This window comes from Tupaia chinensis, unplaced genomic scaffold (assembly GCF_000334495.1).
Source record: "Tupaia chinensis unplaced genomic scaffold, TupChi_1.0 Scaffold000369_1, whole genome shotgun sequence".
NCBI classification, from domain to species: domain Eukaryota; kingdom Metazoa; phylum Chordata; class Mammalia; order Scandentia; family Tupaiidae; genus Tupaia; species Tupaia belangeri.
In genome coordinates, this window is record NW_006159866.1 from 2,303,947 (window position 1) to 2,322,705 (window position 18,759).

Here is an 18,759-nt window from a genome sequence, read left to right on the forward strand (position 1 = left end):
CCCCCCACTGGGGCGGGCCCAGCCAGGGCAGGCCGGTGGGCACGGGCTCACCAAGGCAGGTGAAGGCCGTCTGATAGGCGCTGAAGCCCATCCAACAGAAGATAGCTTGGCGGGAAGGGTGGGGGTGCCGGGCTGGGGGGCCCAGGTCCGGGACGGCCCCTCGGTGCAGAGCTCGAAGGTTGGCCCTACGGAGGGAAGGGGGAGGCAAGGACCTCAGAGGGCAATACACACTCCCTAACCTCCTCCTCTGGGCCAGCCTCTGGCCAGACTCCCTATCTGATTACCACCCACCACCATCAGGAGGGAAGGCTAGAGCTGTGGGAGTCCAGAGGAGTCCGCTAATCCAATCTGGGAGGGCTTTCTGGAAGAAGTGACATCTGGGCAGTCTTAAAAGGAGACTAAGGGCAATAAAACAGAAAGCTCAGCCTGAGCCAAATTAGAAAGGTGACAAATAGCAGTGAGAATAGGCCAGCAGGTGGCATAGAGGTGAAGGCACCGGGCTCTCACGTGGTCAACCGCTGTTCGAGTACCAGACCCAGTGGCTTGAAACTCATGCTGAGCACATGTATGTGCCCAAAATCCCAAGAGGAAAATGGAAGAGAAGGGATTGTGGCATGGCCATTCCCCCTGGGGGATGATTCTTCACTTTCTGTCTCTCTGTCTCTCTCTGTCTCTCCAGAGAGCACACACACCATACAGCAAAAATCGCTTAAAGGACAAAAAAGTGAGCATAGAGGTGACAGCTCAGTCTCCAGGCAGGAGGCAAGGGAGGCAGGGGCGTGGCGCCCCGCATGCTGACTGAGCAGGGCCAGCACTGTGGGGGTGCTGGGGCAGGCACTCAGGCTGGCCGGACGCCTTGAACATGGGCCAGCTCTGTGACAGCCGAGGGCTGTGCCACTGTCCCACCCACCTTTCCTCTTTGCTCACAGGGAAGCAGGCAGCTTGCCATCCAACCCGGCCTCGGTCTCTCGGAACCTCGGCCTCCAGGCCAGCTCTTCACCCCGTCCCCCTACACTAGCTCCCCCAGCCCCTCTGCCCTGCCCGCCCAGCCCTCACCTGCCTCTCCTTCCATTCCACCTGAATGGCGTGTGCCCAGGCTGCCTCCTTGTCTGGTCCAGGCCTTGGTGGCCCCTTTTTAGAGGGCACACTTCGCATGCCACCCCAGCACACCAGGCCCTGTGTCACTCACAGATGCTTCCCAGCCAGATGGTACGGCCCTGCAGGCGGGCCAGGCCCCACCTGTCTGTCCAGCTCCGAGCCAGACTTGGGAGCTCAGTGAGAGCCCACACAGACGCCAACCTCCCGCCTGCCCGGCTTCCATGGGCCCACCCAGGGCAGGGTCCTGCAGGCCCATGGGACACTGGGCCCTGCCTGCCTCTACCCTGGGTTGGTCTGGGTTTGCCACTAACCTGTGCGTGGCCAGCGAGCGTGTCAGGACCAGGATGGTGAGCGAGCAGGACAAGGCCAAGGCCGAGATATAGCACACTAGAGGGGAAGTCCAGGTGGGAGTCGGCCGGGGTCCCGAACTGCACAGGGCCAGGGTCCCCGTCCCACACACCACTCTGAGCAAAGGCCTCAGATCTCAGCCAGGAGCCCCTGAACTGCACAGGGATGCCCGGGGTCCCCCTGCCCCACACACCACTCTAAGCAGAGGCCTCAGATCCAGTGTAAGGCATTACTTCAGGCACCCCAAAGTGTCACCATGCAGTGGCCACAGAAAGGAGAGGTCCACTTGATCTGCAGGCCTAGCCCTCGCCCTGCAGTGCTGCTCTGTGGCTACATGACCCTAGAAAGGGGCTCCCTCCTGCTAGGATTGCAGGCATTCCACTGCTTCCAGGCCAGTGGGGACAGTTCTCCCTCTGACCTTGCAGGTCACTGAGGGACTGGTGCCGGCTGGGCATGGATGCAGGGCAGGAGGGTTGCAGCCCACTGCCCCGACGTCCTCAGGTGCTCAGGCTGGCTTGCAGCACACCATGATCTCGGGGCTGCTGTGGACACAGCCATCTGGGTGCGTGGCTGGTGTCAAGGTGAAGGGGCCGGAGAGGGGAGCCACACAGCCCACGAAGGTGGACCCACATCCTCTGCACTTGAGCATAGGCCACTGGTGCAGGTCTGGGCAGGGCTCAGGGCTCACACTGTCCTGGGAGGTGGTGGCCAGCAGTGGCCAGCAGTGCACATAAACACACTGGGCCTGGGAGGCCACACTGCCCAGACAAGGGGCAGGGCGCTGCAGGACAAGTTTCAGAACTTCAGAACTAGAAGCCCACAGCCTGGTTGGAGATAGACCCAGCCCAGGAAGGGAAAGCAGGTGTACGAGGGCACTCAGCGTGCCACAGCAGGCAGGGACGCGGGCTCGGGGCCAGGGCCTCACCTTCCAGAGCCCACAGGTGGTGCTTCACCAGCTCCACCACCTCCTGCCTGTCGTCCGAGAGCACAAGGCCAAAGCCAGCCAGCAGATAGGAGACATCGATGGTGATCCCCGCCCTCACTTTCCGGATGGTGGGGACCACGGCCAGCAGCAGCAGCAGGGCCACCTGGAAGACCTCACGTGAGGTGCCGGGCCTGGCTGTGCTCACACCAGGCACACCCATTCCCAGAGAAGGGGCGATCGGGACAGGGGCGGGGGACACTGGCAATACACAGGCGGCAGCCACATGCCCGACGCTGGGCAGGGTTCACGAGGTGCCCTCGGAGCAGGTCCTCATGCCATGGGAGAGCCCGCTGCAAGCAGGTCCACTCTAGCCCGATAGGTCTTCAAGCACCCCAGCAGTAAGTCTACACCAGCTCACCCACACAGCGGCACGTCTACACCTACCTCCCTACCTACTATCCAACCTCAGAGTACAACATGTTCAGCTTTCCCACGTTGAAAAACCACATGAGCGCTGGCATTAAAGTCAGACAGATTAAAAATTCAGGTTCAAATTATGGCCTCTCCCGAGAGAGCAGCCGCAGGAACTTGGCCAGTTCACCTTCAATCTCCCTCATCCGTAAAGTGGAGAAAAATTATCTCTCTCTCCCAAGACTCTAATTGTTAGGATGTGGGGTGGGGTGGCGGGGAATGTGCCTCACTAAACCTTCCCAACGACCCAGCCAGGGCAGTAGTTCTGTCTCCCCATTCTCCAGATGAGCTGGCAGGTGCAGAGAGGTGCAGTGACGTGCCCAAGGTCACGCCAGAGCAAAGAGTCCAAGTCCGTGTTCCTGGGACCCCCCGAGCTCAAGCCGAGTCACTCTGGGAGCCCAAGGAGAGTTCGGCCACATCCCTGCTGGGTGGGCCAGCAGCCCGCAGACCACTGGAGTACCCTGACAGGGTTGTGGGCAGGCATGTGCCAGGCTGAGCCGGATTGGGCTACTCCAGGCCTGGCAGTGAGGGCAGGGGTCTGGAGGCAAAGGGCACTGTCGCATGTAGGACATACCTGGTAAGTGGCCGTGGCTGTCAGGGTGGCCGAAAGCACCAGCTTCAAGGGGAAGCGGAACCCTGCAGTCCCCAGAAGGGGCACAGTGAACAGCTCCGCGCAGGCAGCAGCCCCGTCCCTCCCAAAGCCCACAAGGGCCAGAGTCCACCAATCTGGACCTCCAAGACCAGGCCATGGTCTCCCCTTGGCCCAAGTCAGCAGATGCCCTCCTGATGACCAGGGTCCTGGGGTACAGGAGGCTGCCCCCCAGGGCAAGGGAGGGGGTGGGGGGTGCCCTGGCTTTTCACCCGAGCCCCGCCCCATACCTGGCTGTGGAGTGTACACGTAGTATCTGAAGCTGAACCGAGCCCAGGACAGGCAGCCATGTTTGCAGCTGTGGGAGCTGTAGGCAAGACCGGCCAGGTGGGGCCTCAGGAGACGCCCTGCTCCAGGCAAGCTCCCTCCAGCCATGCCGCCAATCCAGCCCTGTCCCCCCCTCCACCAAGGGCACACCTGAGACTCACCTGCTCTCCGGCATCTTCCTGCAGAGGAGGCTCCTCAGGTACTCCTCAGAGTAGCTGCCCCGCAGCCCCTGTGGACACGGACAGAAGCCAGCGGGTGAGCCTGATGCGAGCTGCCCTGGGGCCTGGTTCTGGTACCAGTCGACACCAAGCACACACTGTGCGCAAACCTCTTTTTTAAAAATAATTATTTTATTTATTCATTTATTATTTTAATTTGACCAGAGGAGAGGGGGAAGTGAGAAAACAAGACACCAGATCCGGGACTCAAACTGCAGTGGGCCACGTGAGAGTTCAGAGCCCTCACCAGCACCTGCTGGCCCCGAGCACAAACCTCGTGCCTGAGGTGGTGGTGTGGGCACAGAAGGGGCCAACTGACAGTGGGGACAAGGTCCACGCCCTCCATGGGGCCCTTTCCTCTCCCACGCACTGGGCAGTGTCCACGGGACCGCAGACGGGGGCCTGGGGTGTTGGTGCCGAGCAGGAGCCCACCCCAGCCCTGCCCCTTTGCCCCTGATCTAGGGGGCAAGTCCTTGCACAGGACCAGGCTGGGGCCATTCCAGGTCACATCCCCAGGCTGCTCCTCCTGCTTCTACTCAAGGGAGATCACAAGGGTGACCGGATTTGTCTAACCCGCATTCCAGGCTTAAGCTGCCTGCAAAGTGGCCGAGGCCCCTGGGAAGATGGGTGAGCCCCTGCCCTGGAGCAGAGGAGAACATAGGCCAGGGCCACCTGTCGCCATGGCGACCGTGGGATCTAGGGCAGGAGTGGGTCAGCACATTGAGTCCCTTTGAGGTTTAAACCTCTTTGACCAAAGTCCAAGGAGCAGTTTCTTCTTCTTAAGAAGTGAGAGGAGAGGCCTGGGTGGAGGAAGGCAGAGGAGGTAAAGAGGGGGTCGGGGGGCAGAGATGTGCTTGTGCACCTAAGTGTTCTCAGGGGACTACTCCCCCATCTGAGAAAGCTGCAGAACCCAGGGGACGACAGGCCTTCTCAAAGGAGGATAAGCTCCCCTGCCTGCCATGCGGGGGCCAAACAGAAGCCAGTGGCCTCCTCAGACAGAGGCCCAGGGGCCCCAGACCATCTCAGGGGACCCGAGGCCCGTCCCCACTGTGCCGGCACGCTGTCGCTGGGTCCGTCTCCCATCTCTGGCAGTTCCTGAAGCCCAGCCCAGGGCTGATCCAGAGGGGCTCAAACTGGCACTACACTCGCAGTCTTTGAACAGTTCTCTCTCACCCGACGAACCCACAGATCTACCCCAAATTCGGAAATCACGCTGAGTATCTCGTATGTGTCAGAACCTGCCCCGTGCTGCATAGACCTGAGCAGGACAGACACGGGCCTGTCTCTGCCCCTTCCCTCAAGCTCTCCCTGGGCCTACAATGCCTTCTCTCTCCCTGCTAAAGTCTGCCTCTTCCAGGAAGGACCACTCCCCACCCTCCGACATCAGTTAACCATATCCAGCCCAGAGTCGACTGCCAATGCCGTTCTCCCTGGGTGCTTCCTGAACCCTTTCAGCACCCTCAGAGCTGAGGGGACCCGGGCCCCCAACTGGTCTCTGCCCCAGCTGCGTCCTGGCTCAGAGCTGCGACATTCCCGTCTCTGACCCAGCTCTCCTTTGTGGCATCCCTGCTAAGTACAGAGCCTGGTGCCTGGGGCACTCCGGCTGCCAGTTGAGGTGAGGCCAGCCTTTGCCGGGGGCTGGAGGAAGGACTGCGCAGGGGCTCCTGACTCAGTAGACATTTCCGGAGCACCTGCTGCGTGCCAGGCTGTGTGGGGGTGTGGCTGTGCATACGGGGGTCTGGGCGTCGTGCTGAGGGAGTCCGCCCCAGCCCTGCCCGTACCTTGGAGTCTGCTCCTGTGCCGTGGCTGAAGCTTCTCACCAGCTGCACTGGGTACCAAAGGCTCAGGAAGCCGAGGCCCAGGAGGAGAGGCAGGGAGGCCAGCAGGGAATAGTACTCGTAGATCTGGACAGACAGACACCCAGACAGACTGACCTCTGCCTTCTTTCTCCAACTGAGAACCAGAACCCCTGAGGACAAATGGTCTGGGGTGCTGAGGGAAGGCCTCTGGTTCTGTTCCCCGTAACTGCCACCCAGCACAGACATCCTTCCCTCTCTCCAGCCACCCCCACCCAGGCTCCTTCCTGGATGCCCGGGGGCCCAAGAAGAGCCCAAGAGGAGGTTATGAGGGCTGGAATGAGCCCAAGTTCCCGGTGCCTTAGGACACCTGAAAAGTTAGGCAATGCCCTATGTCGTGTACACATAGGCCCACAGGCCACGACCCAGACATCAGGGGGGCCCCACCTGCTCCTCAGGACTGAGGCCTTATTGGAGCTGGGCCCCTCACGTTCATTTCTTTGTTAATTCAATGTTTTGATCGAGGACTTAGGGTGTGCTGGGTTCTAGGTAGTGAAACAGACCCAACGAGTCTCCCTCAAGAAACCTCCTGATCTTCACCTCCACCCCGAGCGCTGGACTTGCAGGTGGAGACACGGTGTCTCGGAAACGGCCTCGTTCCCTCAGAGCACTCAGTGCCCCCGGCCTTCGGGCTCCCAGCTCTGGGGCCGGGTCTGCCCTGTCCTGCTTGCTCCAGTTCCCTGTACCTCGACTAGCCTGGGCAGGGAGCCTGAGATGAGTAGACAGAGGGCTGAGTGCAAGACGGCTGTGAGGCTGGATGCCAGCCGGCCACCGGCTCCAGAGCTGCACTGCTGGCCGTGGGTCCCAGACCGGGCAGCAGCCCAACCCGGACAGTAGCCAGGAACGTTCCTGCCAGCCCTGAGACCACCTGCCAGCAGGCTGCCCTAGCTTGCCACCATCCGTTCCTCCTGCAGCCTGGCTAGAGAAGGACCAGGCGTCCCTATGGGGCACCCAGGCTTCTTCCTCCTCCTCGGACCACCTCGCCCCTGCCCCTCGTGGACTAGGAGCTCCTGAGGGCAGGGCCCAGCTGCCTCGCCCATCAAGAAGCCACGCTGGGATGGGCGTATCTGCTGGAGCGATCCATCTGTGATCCAGGGTGGCAGAGATCTCACACAGACACACACGGGGAGCCCCCCAGCCCATGCAGGCTCCCCGTGCCCTCCACCTTAGGCTGTTGCCAGCCTGTGGTTACCTTGGGCACCTGAGGACACTCTGCCCACTGCCAGACCTGGACCCCGAAGTGGGCCCAAGACAGGACGCTGCCCAGCAGGAGCGCGGCTCCGTGTTCAGCTGTGGCACAGGCAGCCAGCGGGTAGTAGACAGCAGGGTAATAGAGCAGGCCCAGCATCTTCCAGGGCCCTGGCAGAGCAGGAGAGGCCACCTGAGAGTCCAGCCTGCCAGGCCTCCGTCTCCAACCTCCGCCCCTCTGCTGGCCTCAGCTTTGGGGTTTGGGACGTTACCTCTCGGGGCCTTGGTGTCCCCACCTGTGAAATGGAAATGGTCCCGGTAGGTATTAGCAAGAAGGTACAGACGCAGTGCTTGGGTCAGTGCCTGGGGACTCCACAGAGACGCCTCCACGTTGGCACGTCACGTGGAAGTGTGCAATTAAAAGTGCGAGTTTATTTAGGGATTTTGTTTTTAATGCCAGGGAGCCTGTACGCTTGCCAGCAAGAGATGGAGACAGAGCGAGGGAGACAGAGAAAGCACCCCCATGGGGCGTGGCCATGCCGCAATCCCTCTCCCCCATTTCTCCAACCACTCAGCATCTGGGGCACATGCACGTGCACCCTACATAGTTTACAAACTGCGGAGGCCAGGATTCAAACACATCGGGCCACAGGAGATGTGGCTCCCTTAACTATTAGGCTATGGGGCCACCCCATGAGTTTACTTTGGGGCAAACATATCTGAAACTCACGCGGTTGCTTCATAATACACATTCCTGCACTGTAGGAGACCCTGCACACTGGTACCCCTTCTCTGGCCCTCAGTGCCCCTAACGCAGGGCCAAGGTCTGTGCTTCCCGAGGCATCCTGAGGCTCGCATGGTCTAGAGCTGCCATGGGGTGGCATCCTCCCATCGACAGCTGTCTTTGTTACCGTCCCCTTCCTGAGCCACAGTGAATGCTCCCGGACCCACCGGGCCCCAGCCCACCGAGGCAGCCCAGGGCTGGGCATGCTGGGTACCTGGACTGGGAGGCGAGGAGAGAGTGAGGAAGGGCAGCGGGTCCTCGCCAGGGAGCAACAGGCACATCGAGCTGAAGAGCACCACGAAGATGGCAGCCGGCACTGCGCGGGGCTTGTCCCCAGCCAGGAAGTCCACGGGGCTGGTACAGAGGCAGGGGCGGGACAGGAGGAAGCCTCTCAGCCCCTGCACCCTCATTTCCTCCCGGCTGTGTTCCATTAACCGGGGAGGCAGAGCCAGTCCCACTTCCCAGAGGGGAAACTGGGGCTCCTTCCTTCATTCTTTCCATAGGTATCCACCATGCTCTGGGCCCTGTGGCACAGGGACTCGGCGACCCACACACAGCGGCAACAAGCCCAAGCCCTGCCCACTCCGCCCGCCCTGGAGTCCCAGGAAACAGCCGCCCCCACACTAATCGGTCTGTCTGTCTGGCCTGGCAAACCTTCAGAGTACTCGGCAAGTTACAGCATCCTTGTGCAACAGACGCCGCCCTGGGCTGGGTGTGGACCGGGACAGAGGGCAGGCAGCGGCCACGGCTGCCCTGGCAATGCCCCCTCCCGGCTCAGGGCGAGCACTGGACCCTCTGCCTCTGCCTCCAGCTTGCCCTCATGCTCTGAGCTCCATCCTGCTTCATGTGCCCCCAAGCCCCTTCCCTGGGCAGGACTCATGTGGGCGTGCAGCTTCGGTCTGGGTGCTAGGCCATCTACACTGGGGCTCCACCTGCCACCACCCCAGCCCACTCTGCCCACTCATCTCCCACCCCACTCTGCCCAGCTCCTCTTGCTCAAGGTCACGCCTTTCCCAGGTTCTGGGGTTGCAGAGCTGAAGAAGACAGGGCAGCAGACAACGTTCAGAGGGCCTGGAGTCAGTCCTTTATGCATCCTTTAGGGTCCAGGTGGTGTCCTCAGGGAGAATGAAGGCCAGGACGGCATTGGGGCCAGCGATTGGCATGGAGGTTAAGGCAGCTGGATCCCACATGGCTGACTCCATGGTTTGAGTCCCAGTGTCTCGAACATGCTGAGTATGTGTGTGTGCAAGCCCAAAATCCCAAGAGGAGAAGGGATGCCCCCTGAGGGGTGCTTTCTCACCTTCCTCTCCTTTTCTCATTCTCTCCCTTTCTGGCAAGCGCACATGCCCTATAACAAAACTAATAATAATTTTTTTTAAAGATGGCATTGAGTGATCATGGCCAGTTGGGACCAGTCCAGACAGAGGCAGGGGGTCCAGGAGCTGATCTTGCTGAACTCGTGGCTCCCTGGATCTGGGCTGGGGGCCTTCTCCCAGATGCTGATAGGAGCAGGCGGACCCAAGTGGATCTCTCTCTCCTCCTGGGGGTTTCAAGTAAACCTGGAGATATGGGTGGAGTGGGCCCCTGGGCTGAGAGGCAGGGATGGACGCACCAAGGCCAGAACTGGCACCTAACAGGTCACCCCTCCTCCCAGAGAGGCCCTGCCAGCCGGGACCAACCTGGGCAGTGCAGGCCGGCCGTGCCCACAGTTGGGCCAGAGCCAGCGGCGTCGGGCCAGCAGGGCCAGCAGCAGCAGCACGAGGGCCTGAAAGAAGACCACAGAGGGCCTGGGTGGCTGGGCGCATCATAGGACCATGGCAGAATCCTGGAGGTCAGACTTGGCTTGTGTCCTAGCCCAGACCTCCCAGGCCCCTTCCCAGGGGCCCTCAGGGTCCCCTTCCCCAGCCTAGGCTAGCTGCAGGTTGCAAGCCAGAGGAACTCAGGTCGGACTTACCGAGAGCGAGGCCAGGCAGGTATGCAACAAGCCAGGTGGCACACTGTGTTGGCAGGAGGGCACCACCCTGCAGGGGAAGCAAAATCTGGCTCAGGCCTGAGTCTGGGGTCTGAGGGTACCTATGCGAGGCCCCACCCACCTCCTCCCTCCACCACTCTCTCCTCCCAAGCCTGCCCAGTTCCATGTTTGTTCTCAGGGTCACTCTGAGTCCTGGTGCGCCTCTGGTGTGCCAGCACCATGGCAAGCTCGGGGGTTACAGGGCAGAGGACAGAGGTTCCCAGGGGGAGACACAGGTAGCAAGTGGGCCAGCTCAGCCTGAACACCTGGACCTGCTCACCTGGCTACATCCTGTCCTTCAAGGCCTACGTCATCTCTCCTCCTCCAGGAAGACTCCCTGTCTGCCCCAGGCCTCAGCCCTCTTCTCAGGACTGCCCGTGAGCCAGCTACCCGGGCCACGCAGTCAGGTGCTTGCTCCTGAGGGTTCACCTCTACTCTCTGGTGTCTGAGATCGGCCAGTAACTGGAATAATCCCCCCTGGTCCCCCTCGGCCTCTGTTTCCCTCTCCATGTCTAGTGGGCAGGTTGCACGAGGATGCACAGCCCAAGGGAATGAGGTGAGCCGAAACCCAGACCACACTGCCCTCCAAGCCCAGCACCTATGGAGGAGGTACATACACCCACATGGAGGCCCCTTTCCCTTCACCCCAAAGGCTCGCTATGGCCCGCGGACAGCTGTTCTCACTGCCGCTGAGCACAGACACAGATCCATGGTGGGGGTGAGATCAGCTTGGGTCTGGGAGTGCTGAGGGGTGGGCACTAGTGCCAGCAAGGCCTGTGAGGCCTGGGGGGAAGGGCCCGAGACGGTCCCTGTGCCATACCCACCGGGCCCCCTCCTGCTCTGTGGACGAGAGGAATCAAGGCCTCAGCTTCTGGGGAGAGACAGCCCAGTCTCTCCAGCTTGCTTTCTCTCAGGACATCCCCGCGGGTGAACAGTGGGCAAGAGAAATCCCCAGGGCTGGTCCTCGGGGCAGACGGGCAGGGAAAGTCTGTCCTGTGCAACCTCTTGGCCAGGGCAGAGGCAGCCCACTACTGAAGCTGGTCTGGGCTTTCAGTGGAGTGGGTGCCACGTAGAGGCCCACGTCCTGAGTCCAGCCCCTGCTTCTGCCTGAGGCCGTGCTGCAGTGTAGGCCAGGTCTGAGCTTCAGCGCAGCCCCAAGAGCTCAGAACCCCATCTGCCCCATCTTGGCCTGCAACTCCTCTCTGCCTGGGTCCTGCTCATGCGTGTGCCCCAGGCCCAGCCAGAGCGGGTTGGCAAACTGTTCCTGAAGGTATTCACCTGTGACCCCCACTCCAGGGATCCCTCTAGGGCCCTGTCTAGAGCCTCTGGCCCCTTCTGTACCCCTGGGAGCAGGGTCCCCTCAGCTTAATGTGCCCCTTCCATGAGCCAAGGCTTAGCTGAAGGCTTGTGGCCCCATGCTCCTTGCTATGGGACAGGCGGGGTGCACAGGTAAGAATGACACCCAGAAAGGCACTGGCTGCTAAGGGGTGCGGAGGAGGGAGAAGAACTCCCGGACAAGGCCCATGGAAGGCGGTATTCCACTGGAGAGTTGCTCGGCAAAGAGGGGAGCAGGGGTGGGTGCAGACGGAGAGGGGCAGGTGGGGGGCTGGCTGCAGCCCCAAGAGGCCCAGATAGATTGCTGCAGGCCTGGGAGGCCCTGGCAGCCACTGGGGGCGGCTGGGCAGTGGTCTGGGTCTGAGAGTTCTGTGACTGGACCTGGGCTGAGGCCATGTGGCTTCTGTCACCAGGGCTGCCCACCCTGGCTCTGGCCTGCCCATACGATGGCCTGGAGTGGGGGCCATTCAGAGCTCCTGGGAGCTCCCATGCCTCGTGCCCCTGGGGCATCTGACTCACAGGGAGAGGTGAGCCCGAGTTCCCCAGTCGGGATTCCCCTGCGCTCCCTACTTCCCACTCTCCCACCCCCACTTCTCAGGCAGGGACAGCAAGTGCCTGGACGTGGCGGGCTCAGGCAGGAACTGGAACGAGCCTCTTGTTCTTACGGGCACACACCCCTGCAGCGAGAGAGGGGCGCTGCGAATTCTAGATGCCACATTCGGGCAGCAGGCCCCCTCGCCCATCCCTGCCTGGCACCCGCTCTGTTCTGAGACCATGTCTACGTATCTTGGCCACGGAGCCAGCTGCAGGCGCCTGGCCCCTCTCCAACACCAGCCCAGAGGCTCCCAAGGACACCGCCTCAGATTAGGGGCCTTAGCCAGGTCAGAGCTCTGCCCTCTGTTCCTGGGCTGCTCCCCATCTGTGCCTCAGCCCCAACCCATACTTGCACAGCACGGCAGGGGGATCCAGAGGGTCAAAGTCAGCAAGGAATGCAGGGGAGGGGGTAGGCACACCCTTGCTGACAGCAGGGAGTTGGGCCCCTGGAAACTTCAACAACAACTCCTTCCAATGGGCCTGGGGGGCACCTCCGTCCATGCCAGGTGACCCCGCCTGGCCAGGCCATAGCCCCAGGCCCAAGGGAGGCACGCGAGTATTTTTCCTTTTCTCGCTTTGGTCACTGATGGAGACCAGATGTGCACACATCTGGCTCGGCAACTCCCCCAGTCTCACCTTCCCATCTTCCTAAGCTCGACCTCGCAGGGAGGCCGAGGGCCGGGCCAGGCCAGGAGCACGGGGAGAGCTAGCTCTGGTCCCACAGGCCAGGGGTCCTCGGCCGCAGGGGGCACAGGAAGGCCCAGAGTAAGCAAAGACAAAGGCAGGCTGCCCCAGGGTGGCCCGAGGAGGCCTCTCTCCCTCCTACTCTCCCCTGGGCCGGCCTGAGCACACTTGCTAAGGAAAACAGAGCCTCCTCCTCACCCTCCGGAACTCCGAGCCCATCCAAAGACAACAGGGCAGCTCGCTCCTCAGCGCCCCTCACCCCTTCCTCTGCTTCTCCGCCTCCCAACCTCAGGCTACCCAGAGTCAGGACCCTGGTAAACACCACATCCCAGTGGCCACCACAGAGACCAGCAGCCCCTCGAAGGCAGCCCGCCTCCCGCCATGGCTCCCCCAGAGCCTTGCATTTTGGCCCCAGGCCCAGAGAGTCACCCAGGGGCCACCCCAGCCTACTGGGTCAGTAACGGGCAGGGCGGAGAGCAGGAACCTGTATTCTAAGCACATCACACAGATGTTTTCTGAGTGGCCAGCCTGGCCCAGGCCCCCCACCTCAAGTACCTTAAGGGCTGTTCTCACCTAGAGGGCGCAGAGACTGACTTGCCCGGGTCATAGCACGTGAGTGTCAGAACCAGTTTAAACCCAGATTCCCCTTTCCCACCGGCTGGTACCCTCCACCACAGCCCCTGGTGGCCCACAGGGCCCGGGTCCCAGGCTTGGTTCCAGGCTTACCCCTCCGGCTGGAGCTGCTCGTTCCCTGGGGGCTCGTCGATGTACCAGCTGCCATAGGCGTAGTCCTCAGCAGCCCCTGGGGCTGTCTGGTTCCCTGCCACCTGGGATGACATGCTGGGGCCTCCTCTGACCCCCACACAGGGAGAAAAAGCCGCTACAGATGTGAAAAGAGGCTTAAGAGAGGGAAAAAAAAAAAAGAAAGAAAGAAAGAAAACCCAAACAAAGAAATGTTTCTCTTTAATCCAAAGGTTACTTTCTTGCTTTTAGCCCTCTGGGAAAAGCCAGCCTGGGACTGAGGCTGGCACAGAGGGCTCTGGTGTCTGCTCCTGGCCCCTGCCCGCCCAGCCTCTCCTAGTCCTGCAGAGAGCTGTTGCCTTGGTGACGGTACATCCCCTGGGGTCTCTGGGCTCTGGGGGAGCTTCCGCCCGTCTGTCTGTCTGACCAGCTACACAGTCCTTTGCTTGAATGGCCATTGTCGCAGCTTTGCCCAGTCTGAGCTGTCCATGGAGGACCCCCTTCCTTCCTCCTCTCCAAACCCACCTGGTGGGCCCACAGACACAGAAGGACAGAGGAAAGAAGGAGCTGCAGAGATGAAGAGATGAAAGGGTGGGTGGGCTTGGGCGGGCTCTGCAGGGTGCCTGGCCCTCCCCAAAGGGCTCCTGCAGCTCCTGCTCTCAGGGGTCCAGCCCAACACCTTCTTCGGATGCCCCCCAGACCTTCTACCAGCCTCAGCTGGCCCCTCCTGGGACCCTCGGGGCTGCCGTGATGGGAACACAAGGAATCCTCCACAGAGCCCCATGGGGCAAGGAGCCCCCTGGGAGAGGAGAGCCCCGTGGGGAGAGGAGCCCTCTGGGAGCGGAGAGACCTGGAGGGCATGGCTGGGAGGGCCCGCACCTGCCTGCACTACATACCTGCTGCTGGTGCCTGCCCACAACACCCACACCTTTTCCCGCCACATCCGTGGTGCCCCCTGTGAGCCCAACACTGTGGCAACCCACGGAGAGACAGCCTGCCGGGTCTGGGCTGGGCAGGGCTGGGCTGGGGCGGAGGCCGGGAGAGGAGCCCGTCCACTCCTCCTCCTGGGGTTTCCACGAAGGAGGCACTGTGCGTCTCCCTAGTAAAACCTTCGTGTTCCTCCGACTCGATTTCACAAGGAGATAACTCACCCCCACAAGGCGGAAATTAGTCCTTTAAACGCGAACCAGACCCGCGGGTAGGCAAGGAGCCCCACCCATCTCCTGCCTCTCCAGGGATGCAGGAGAGCGTGAGGGTGAGGGTGAGGAAGGCCACCAGGGCCTCAGCCCCCCCATCCTCCCTCCCTGGAAGAGCTGAACCTCTGACCGGCCCCTCCCCTCCCTGGCTCCAACCCAGAGAGAGGCAGGACCCCAGGAGTCAGAGAGCGGGTGAGCTGTTCTGAAGACACTTCCCCCACTGCAGTTCCAGGGACCCCAGGCCCCAAAGTTCCCTGGCCTTCCAGTACCCCACAGGGGGCTTGGGCGCAATCCCCCCTCCACAGTGTTCATCCTGAAAGGCAGTCATCCGCTTGTCCTTCTAACAGGAATACATTGAACACCTACTGTGTGCGGCTCTGGGCCGAGATGGGAGAGATTAGTTTGGGGGGGAGGGTGCAGATACCCTGGGAAATGGAATTCAGTCCCAGAGGAGGGGGTGGATCTCTGACCCGTAGCCTTCCAATGGAGATCTGGAAACCAGGGGCAGCCAGCCAGCCAGGGGGCGTTGAAGCGAGTTGGTAAGGGGGAGGGGAGCAAGGGGGAGCAAGGAGCAGCGCTGGAGCAGGCTGGGCCTGAACTCCAGTCTCCCCACCCAGCCCTGTCTCGCCAGGCCCCGGGGCAGGATTAGGCCTGAGCACTCTGCAGGCCTCAGGGCCTCCCCTCCCTCCTCCTGCCTGGCCCATCTTCCAGGAAGAGTGCAGACCCCCCCTGCTCCCCAGCAGCTGCTGACTCAGAGCTGAACCTGAACTTGATGAAACGCAGGAGCCCACACTGGCGGGCTGGGCCTGTGGATCTGCCTGTTAGGCCTGCTGGGGTCCCTGGGAAGACCGGACCTTCTCTGCCCCTTCCCCTCCACACCAGCAAGGTGCTGGGCCCTGAGGGGATTCAGAGATGGGAGTCTGGGGGACGGGACATGGCACAGCAAAGCGCGAAGCCCTGGCAGGCTGCCCAGATGGAGGGCCCCAGGCTGCACGGGGGATCCTGCATACACAGCACAGCCAGCCCATGATCTGGGGGTGCCGTCTCTCACTCCTTCAGTGTGTGAAAAATAAACTTTTTTTTTTTTTTTTTTTTTTTAAATAAAGGGATTTGGCCAAAGCCCCTGCTCTCTAGGGCCAGCCTGCCTAGCCTCCCATTGTGCCTGGGTCTCCCTAGCTGCTCCCAGAGTCCTCTGCTCTGACTCCAGGGTATAGCACGCCATTCCCCCATTCAGGTAGGGGCCAGGGCAGCTGGGAACCAACCAATGCCCCTCAGAGTTAAAATCCCTCTCCAAGGTTGGAGGCCAGCCCTCTCCGCGGGGAGACATCCTGGTTGGCTCTGCCTGTCAGACCCCATGACCTCCTGGAGGGAGCCTAACACTGCCTGCCCTACCCCCACCCTGACCCCTCCAGGCTGGTTTGTTCATTCAAACTTCCCTGCAGGGCCAACTGTGTGCCCAGGCAGTGTTCAATGGCGCCACGAGAAGACAGTCTTGAGCTCGCGGAACTGCCATGTGGTGGGGGGCGTGGAGACACTAGTGGGGGACAGGGCGGGCGTGACAAAATGTGTGTGTGCTGAGAGGGAAACTAGACAGGGGAAAAGAGAGGCAGGCGGACAGGAGTCAGCTGCTGTAGGGGGTGATCACAGAAGGCCTCATGGAGGAGGTGATGCAGGTTTATACCTGGGCCTGAGGACAGCTGTTCAGACTGCCTATGAGAGTTTTCACCAGCCTCAGTGCCACAGACAAGCCAGGCCAAACCCTGCTCTGCCCCTCACGGCCTTCCCATGGATCCCAAGCGCCCTCCCCAAGGAGGGCCCAGCACCCAGGATGCCAGCCCCTCCTCACTGGAGAGGCGCAGGGTCACCTTCCAGAGCCCTGAGCTAAGGGGGACGGAGCGTCTGCCCTCTGGCCTGGTGGCCCGTACGAGCCCATGTGGCATGACCAGAGGAACAGAGACTAACACTCAGGAGCCATCCGGCCAGCGGGACTCCCGCTGGGCACAGACGGGGCGTGGCTAAGCCCCGCTCACTGCGCAGGCAGTCCGGAACAACTTCTGGACTCTGAGCCACGGAAAGCCACCTGCCATCCGGACCTGGCACGGAGCGTCCTACCCCTCAGGCTGGAGCTGGCCCATGAAGGCCTCAGGCCGGGGCTTCCTTCCTCCCCGTGTTTTTGTTCAAGCTGATTAAACCCGAGGCATCTGCACATCCAGGAGCAGGCGCCTGCCCCTGCAGTCTGTGGTCATCAGAACCCTGGGAGGGCAAAGTGCTAGGCTTGGGGGAGCACACAGCAGGCCCGGGGCAAGGGGGCCACAGCAGTGTCCCAGCACCCGGAGCACCTCTGGGATCTCAGCAACACCTAAATTTCAGGGACACTACGAGAACCCCAGAACCCCCATCTGCCACCCCTGGGGTCCCAGAACCTCAGCAACGCACCAGAGGCACATGGGTAAACCAAGCACGGTGGGAGCAGGGTGATCCCCCACACTCCACCCTCCCAGCCCCCCACGGCACACCCCAAAGTCCTCCGACACCCAGCCTCAGCACCCCGTTCCCTCACGCCCACCCCCAGACCCAGGGATAAGTGGCGAAGGTAGAGTCGGCCAGCAGGCCAGCGGCCCCCAGCTCCGCCCCAGAGATGCCACACACTCATAGCACACACGTGCACTTGCGCACTTCACGCTGCCCCTCACACGCAGGGGCCTAGGTCTGGCCCAGGCCCTGCTGGACTCCATGCCGTGGGCTAAAGCAGCCTTGCTGGTCGGGAGGCATGGATGGCTCTGGACACCGAGCTCCCCTGCAGTGCGGAGAGCCAGAGCATCCTCCAAGACACCCTTCCTGGAACTCCCAGCCCTTCACCCATGGGGTCCTCCCAACAGGGTCAGGCCCGACTGCTGTGGAAGGAGTGTGGAGCCGTGAGGAGGAGGAGGGAGCTGGCTGTTCCGGGGTGCAGGATGTCTCTCCCCTCTTCAGGGCCAGGCTGCAGCAGACCAGGAGGAAGAGAGGGAGGCAGATTTCAGCTCAGGACAGAGGTAGCTTTGCAGGTAGTGAGCCCCTCACCAGGAGCAGCAATCAAGAAGAGGCTGGGCTGGGAGTTTGCTGCCTTCAGAGGGCCACCGCAAGGTCTCCCGCGTAAGGGCCGGCATGGAGCCACCGTGGTCTGGCCTGACAGGCAGACCCCTGCAGCCCCCTTACTCCCCAAGGAGGCTGCCTGCTGGCCAGCCCCCCAAATTCTCTGTCCTTACACCCCACTGACCGCAGGGCAAGGCTCTCTGCCAACCTGTCTGCAGTCAGACCCTGCAGGGCCTTCACGGCCCCCACCAGCTCCCGATGTCTCCTGGGGACAGGCATGCTCAGGTGCCCGCCCTGCCCTGCCCCTCAGAGCGGCTCAGCCCGACACAGGTTCTTCCTGCCTCCCAGCCTTGGTGCCAGCCCTGGCCCCCCTGGCCCAGCCTACCTGTCTGTCAGCGCTCTGGACCTCTCCCCTCTGTATCTTCCTTGTCCCTTACTGACCACTCCAGGGAGACTGGTCCCTGCAGGCAGGCAGGGTGCTCCCCAGCAGCCAGGGCCTCCCCCGACCCCGGCCCGGGCTCAGAAACCTGGGTGTCTGGCGAGCTGTGTGGTGTGAGCTGCTGGCCACGCAGAGCCCGGGCACCTGCTTTAAAAGGTGTTTGATCTCCTCCTCCCGGAAGGCAGCTCCCTTCTTCTCCAGCCCTGGCCCTGCCCCTCCTCCTGCCCCCACCCCAGACCTCCCGCCTGCGATTCCAGGATCAGAGAAGCCCACCCCACCCCCTCCTGCAGCTCAGGCCCAGAGCAGGGCTGGGGCCCCACGCAACACACAGGGCAGCTTGTCTCCAGCCTGGAGCCTCACCGCCCCCAAACCATTTGCCCGAAACTTGATCTCTCTGGCCCTCAGAGTCACCTCGGTGGAGAAGGCTGCTTGGGGCTTTGATGGCTCAGTTCCCCAGCTGTGGCTCTGGTGGCTCAGGAACCCCCCACTGCCCTCATTTGTCACCATCCATCACCAGGCATTGTCTGATGACTTGCACCCAACCGAGGGGAGGGAACCACCGCCTGCTTGGCTCAGCTCACTATGTGGGTCAGCCTTGCTGCTCAGCTGGGCTGCGGGCCCAAACGGATGAGCCAGCCTGGGGCAGCCCCGAAGGCCTCAGGCCTCGGTGGGCTTCCTCTTCCTCACCTCAGAGAGGCTGGGGAGCCCTGCTCTTCACCCCCAGCACGTCCCTGCAGGCCTGGGGGCTGCAGGGACAGTTGGCCAGACATGCCCCCACCCCCACAAGACCGCCCACCTGAGCCGCCATGCCCCTCCTGGAGGGGGCGCTCTGCAGGGGTGCAAACTAATGGGAAGGGAAAAGGTGCTCAGGGCGTGCTCACCC

The 18,759-nt window shown here is 62.0% G+C and overlaps 1 protein-coding gene across 1 annotated transcript in view; it reads right to left on the reverse strand.

The window, feature by feature from the left end:
* The window catches only part of STRA6 (signaling receptor and transporter of retinol STRA6), a 21,983-nt gene extending 3,966 nt beyond the window's left edge, over positions 1–18,017 (reverse strand). Inside the window, exons 1-14 of the mRNA XM_006153377.1 lie at positions 17,823–18,017; positions 13,155–13,327; positions 9,759–9,825; positions 9,484–9,569; positions 8,019–8,158; positions 7,293–7,316; positions 7,025–7,191; positions 5,758–5,880; positions 3,920–3,987; positions 3,722–3,798; positions 3,417–3,478; positions 2,372–2,534; positions 1,410–1,485; positions 9–185 (exon numbers count right to left, since the gene is read on the reverse strand). Coding sequence (XP_006153439.1) covers positions 9–185; positions 1,410–1,485; positions 2,372–2,534; positions 3,417–3,478; positions 3,722–3,798; positions 3,920–3,987; positions 5,758–5,880; positions 7,025–7,191; positions 7,293–7,316; positions 8,019–8,158; positions 9,484–9,569; positions 9,759–9,825; positions 13,155–13,267 — 1,343 coding nt within the window. The 5' untranslated portion in view covers positions 13,268–13,327; positions 17,823–18,017. The remainder of the gene's footprint in view (positions 1–8; positions 186–1,409; positions 1,486–2,371; positions 2,535–3,416; positions 3,479–3,721; positions 3,799–3,919; positions 3,988–5,757; positions 5,881–7,024; positions 7,192–7,292; positions 7,317–8,018; positions 8,159–9,483; positions 9,570–9,758; positions 9,826–13,154; positions 13,328–17,822) is intronic.
* Between the last annotated feature and the right edge of the window lie 742 nt (positions 18,018–18,759).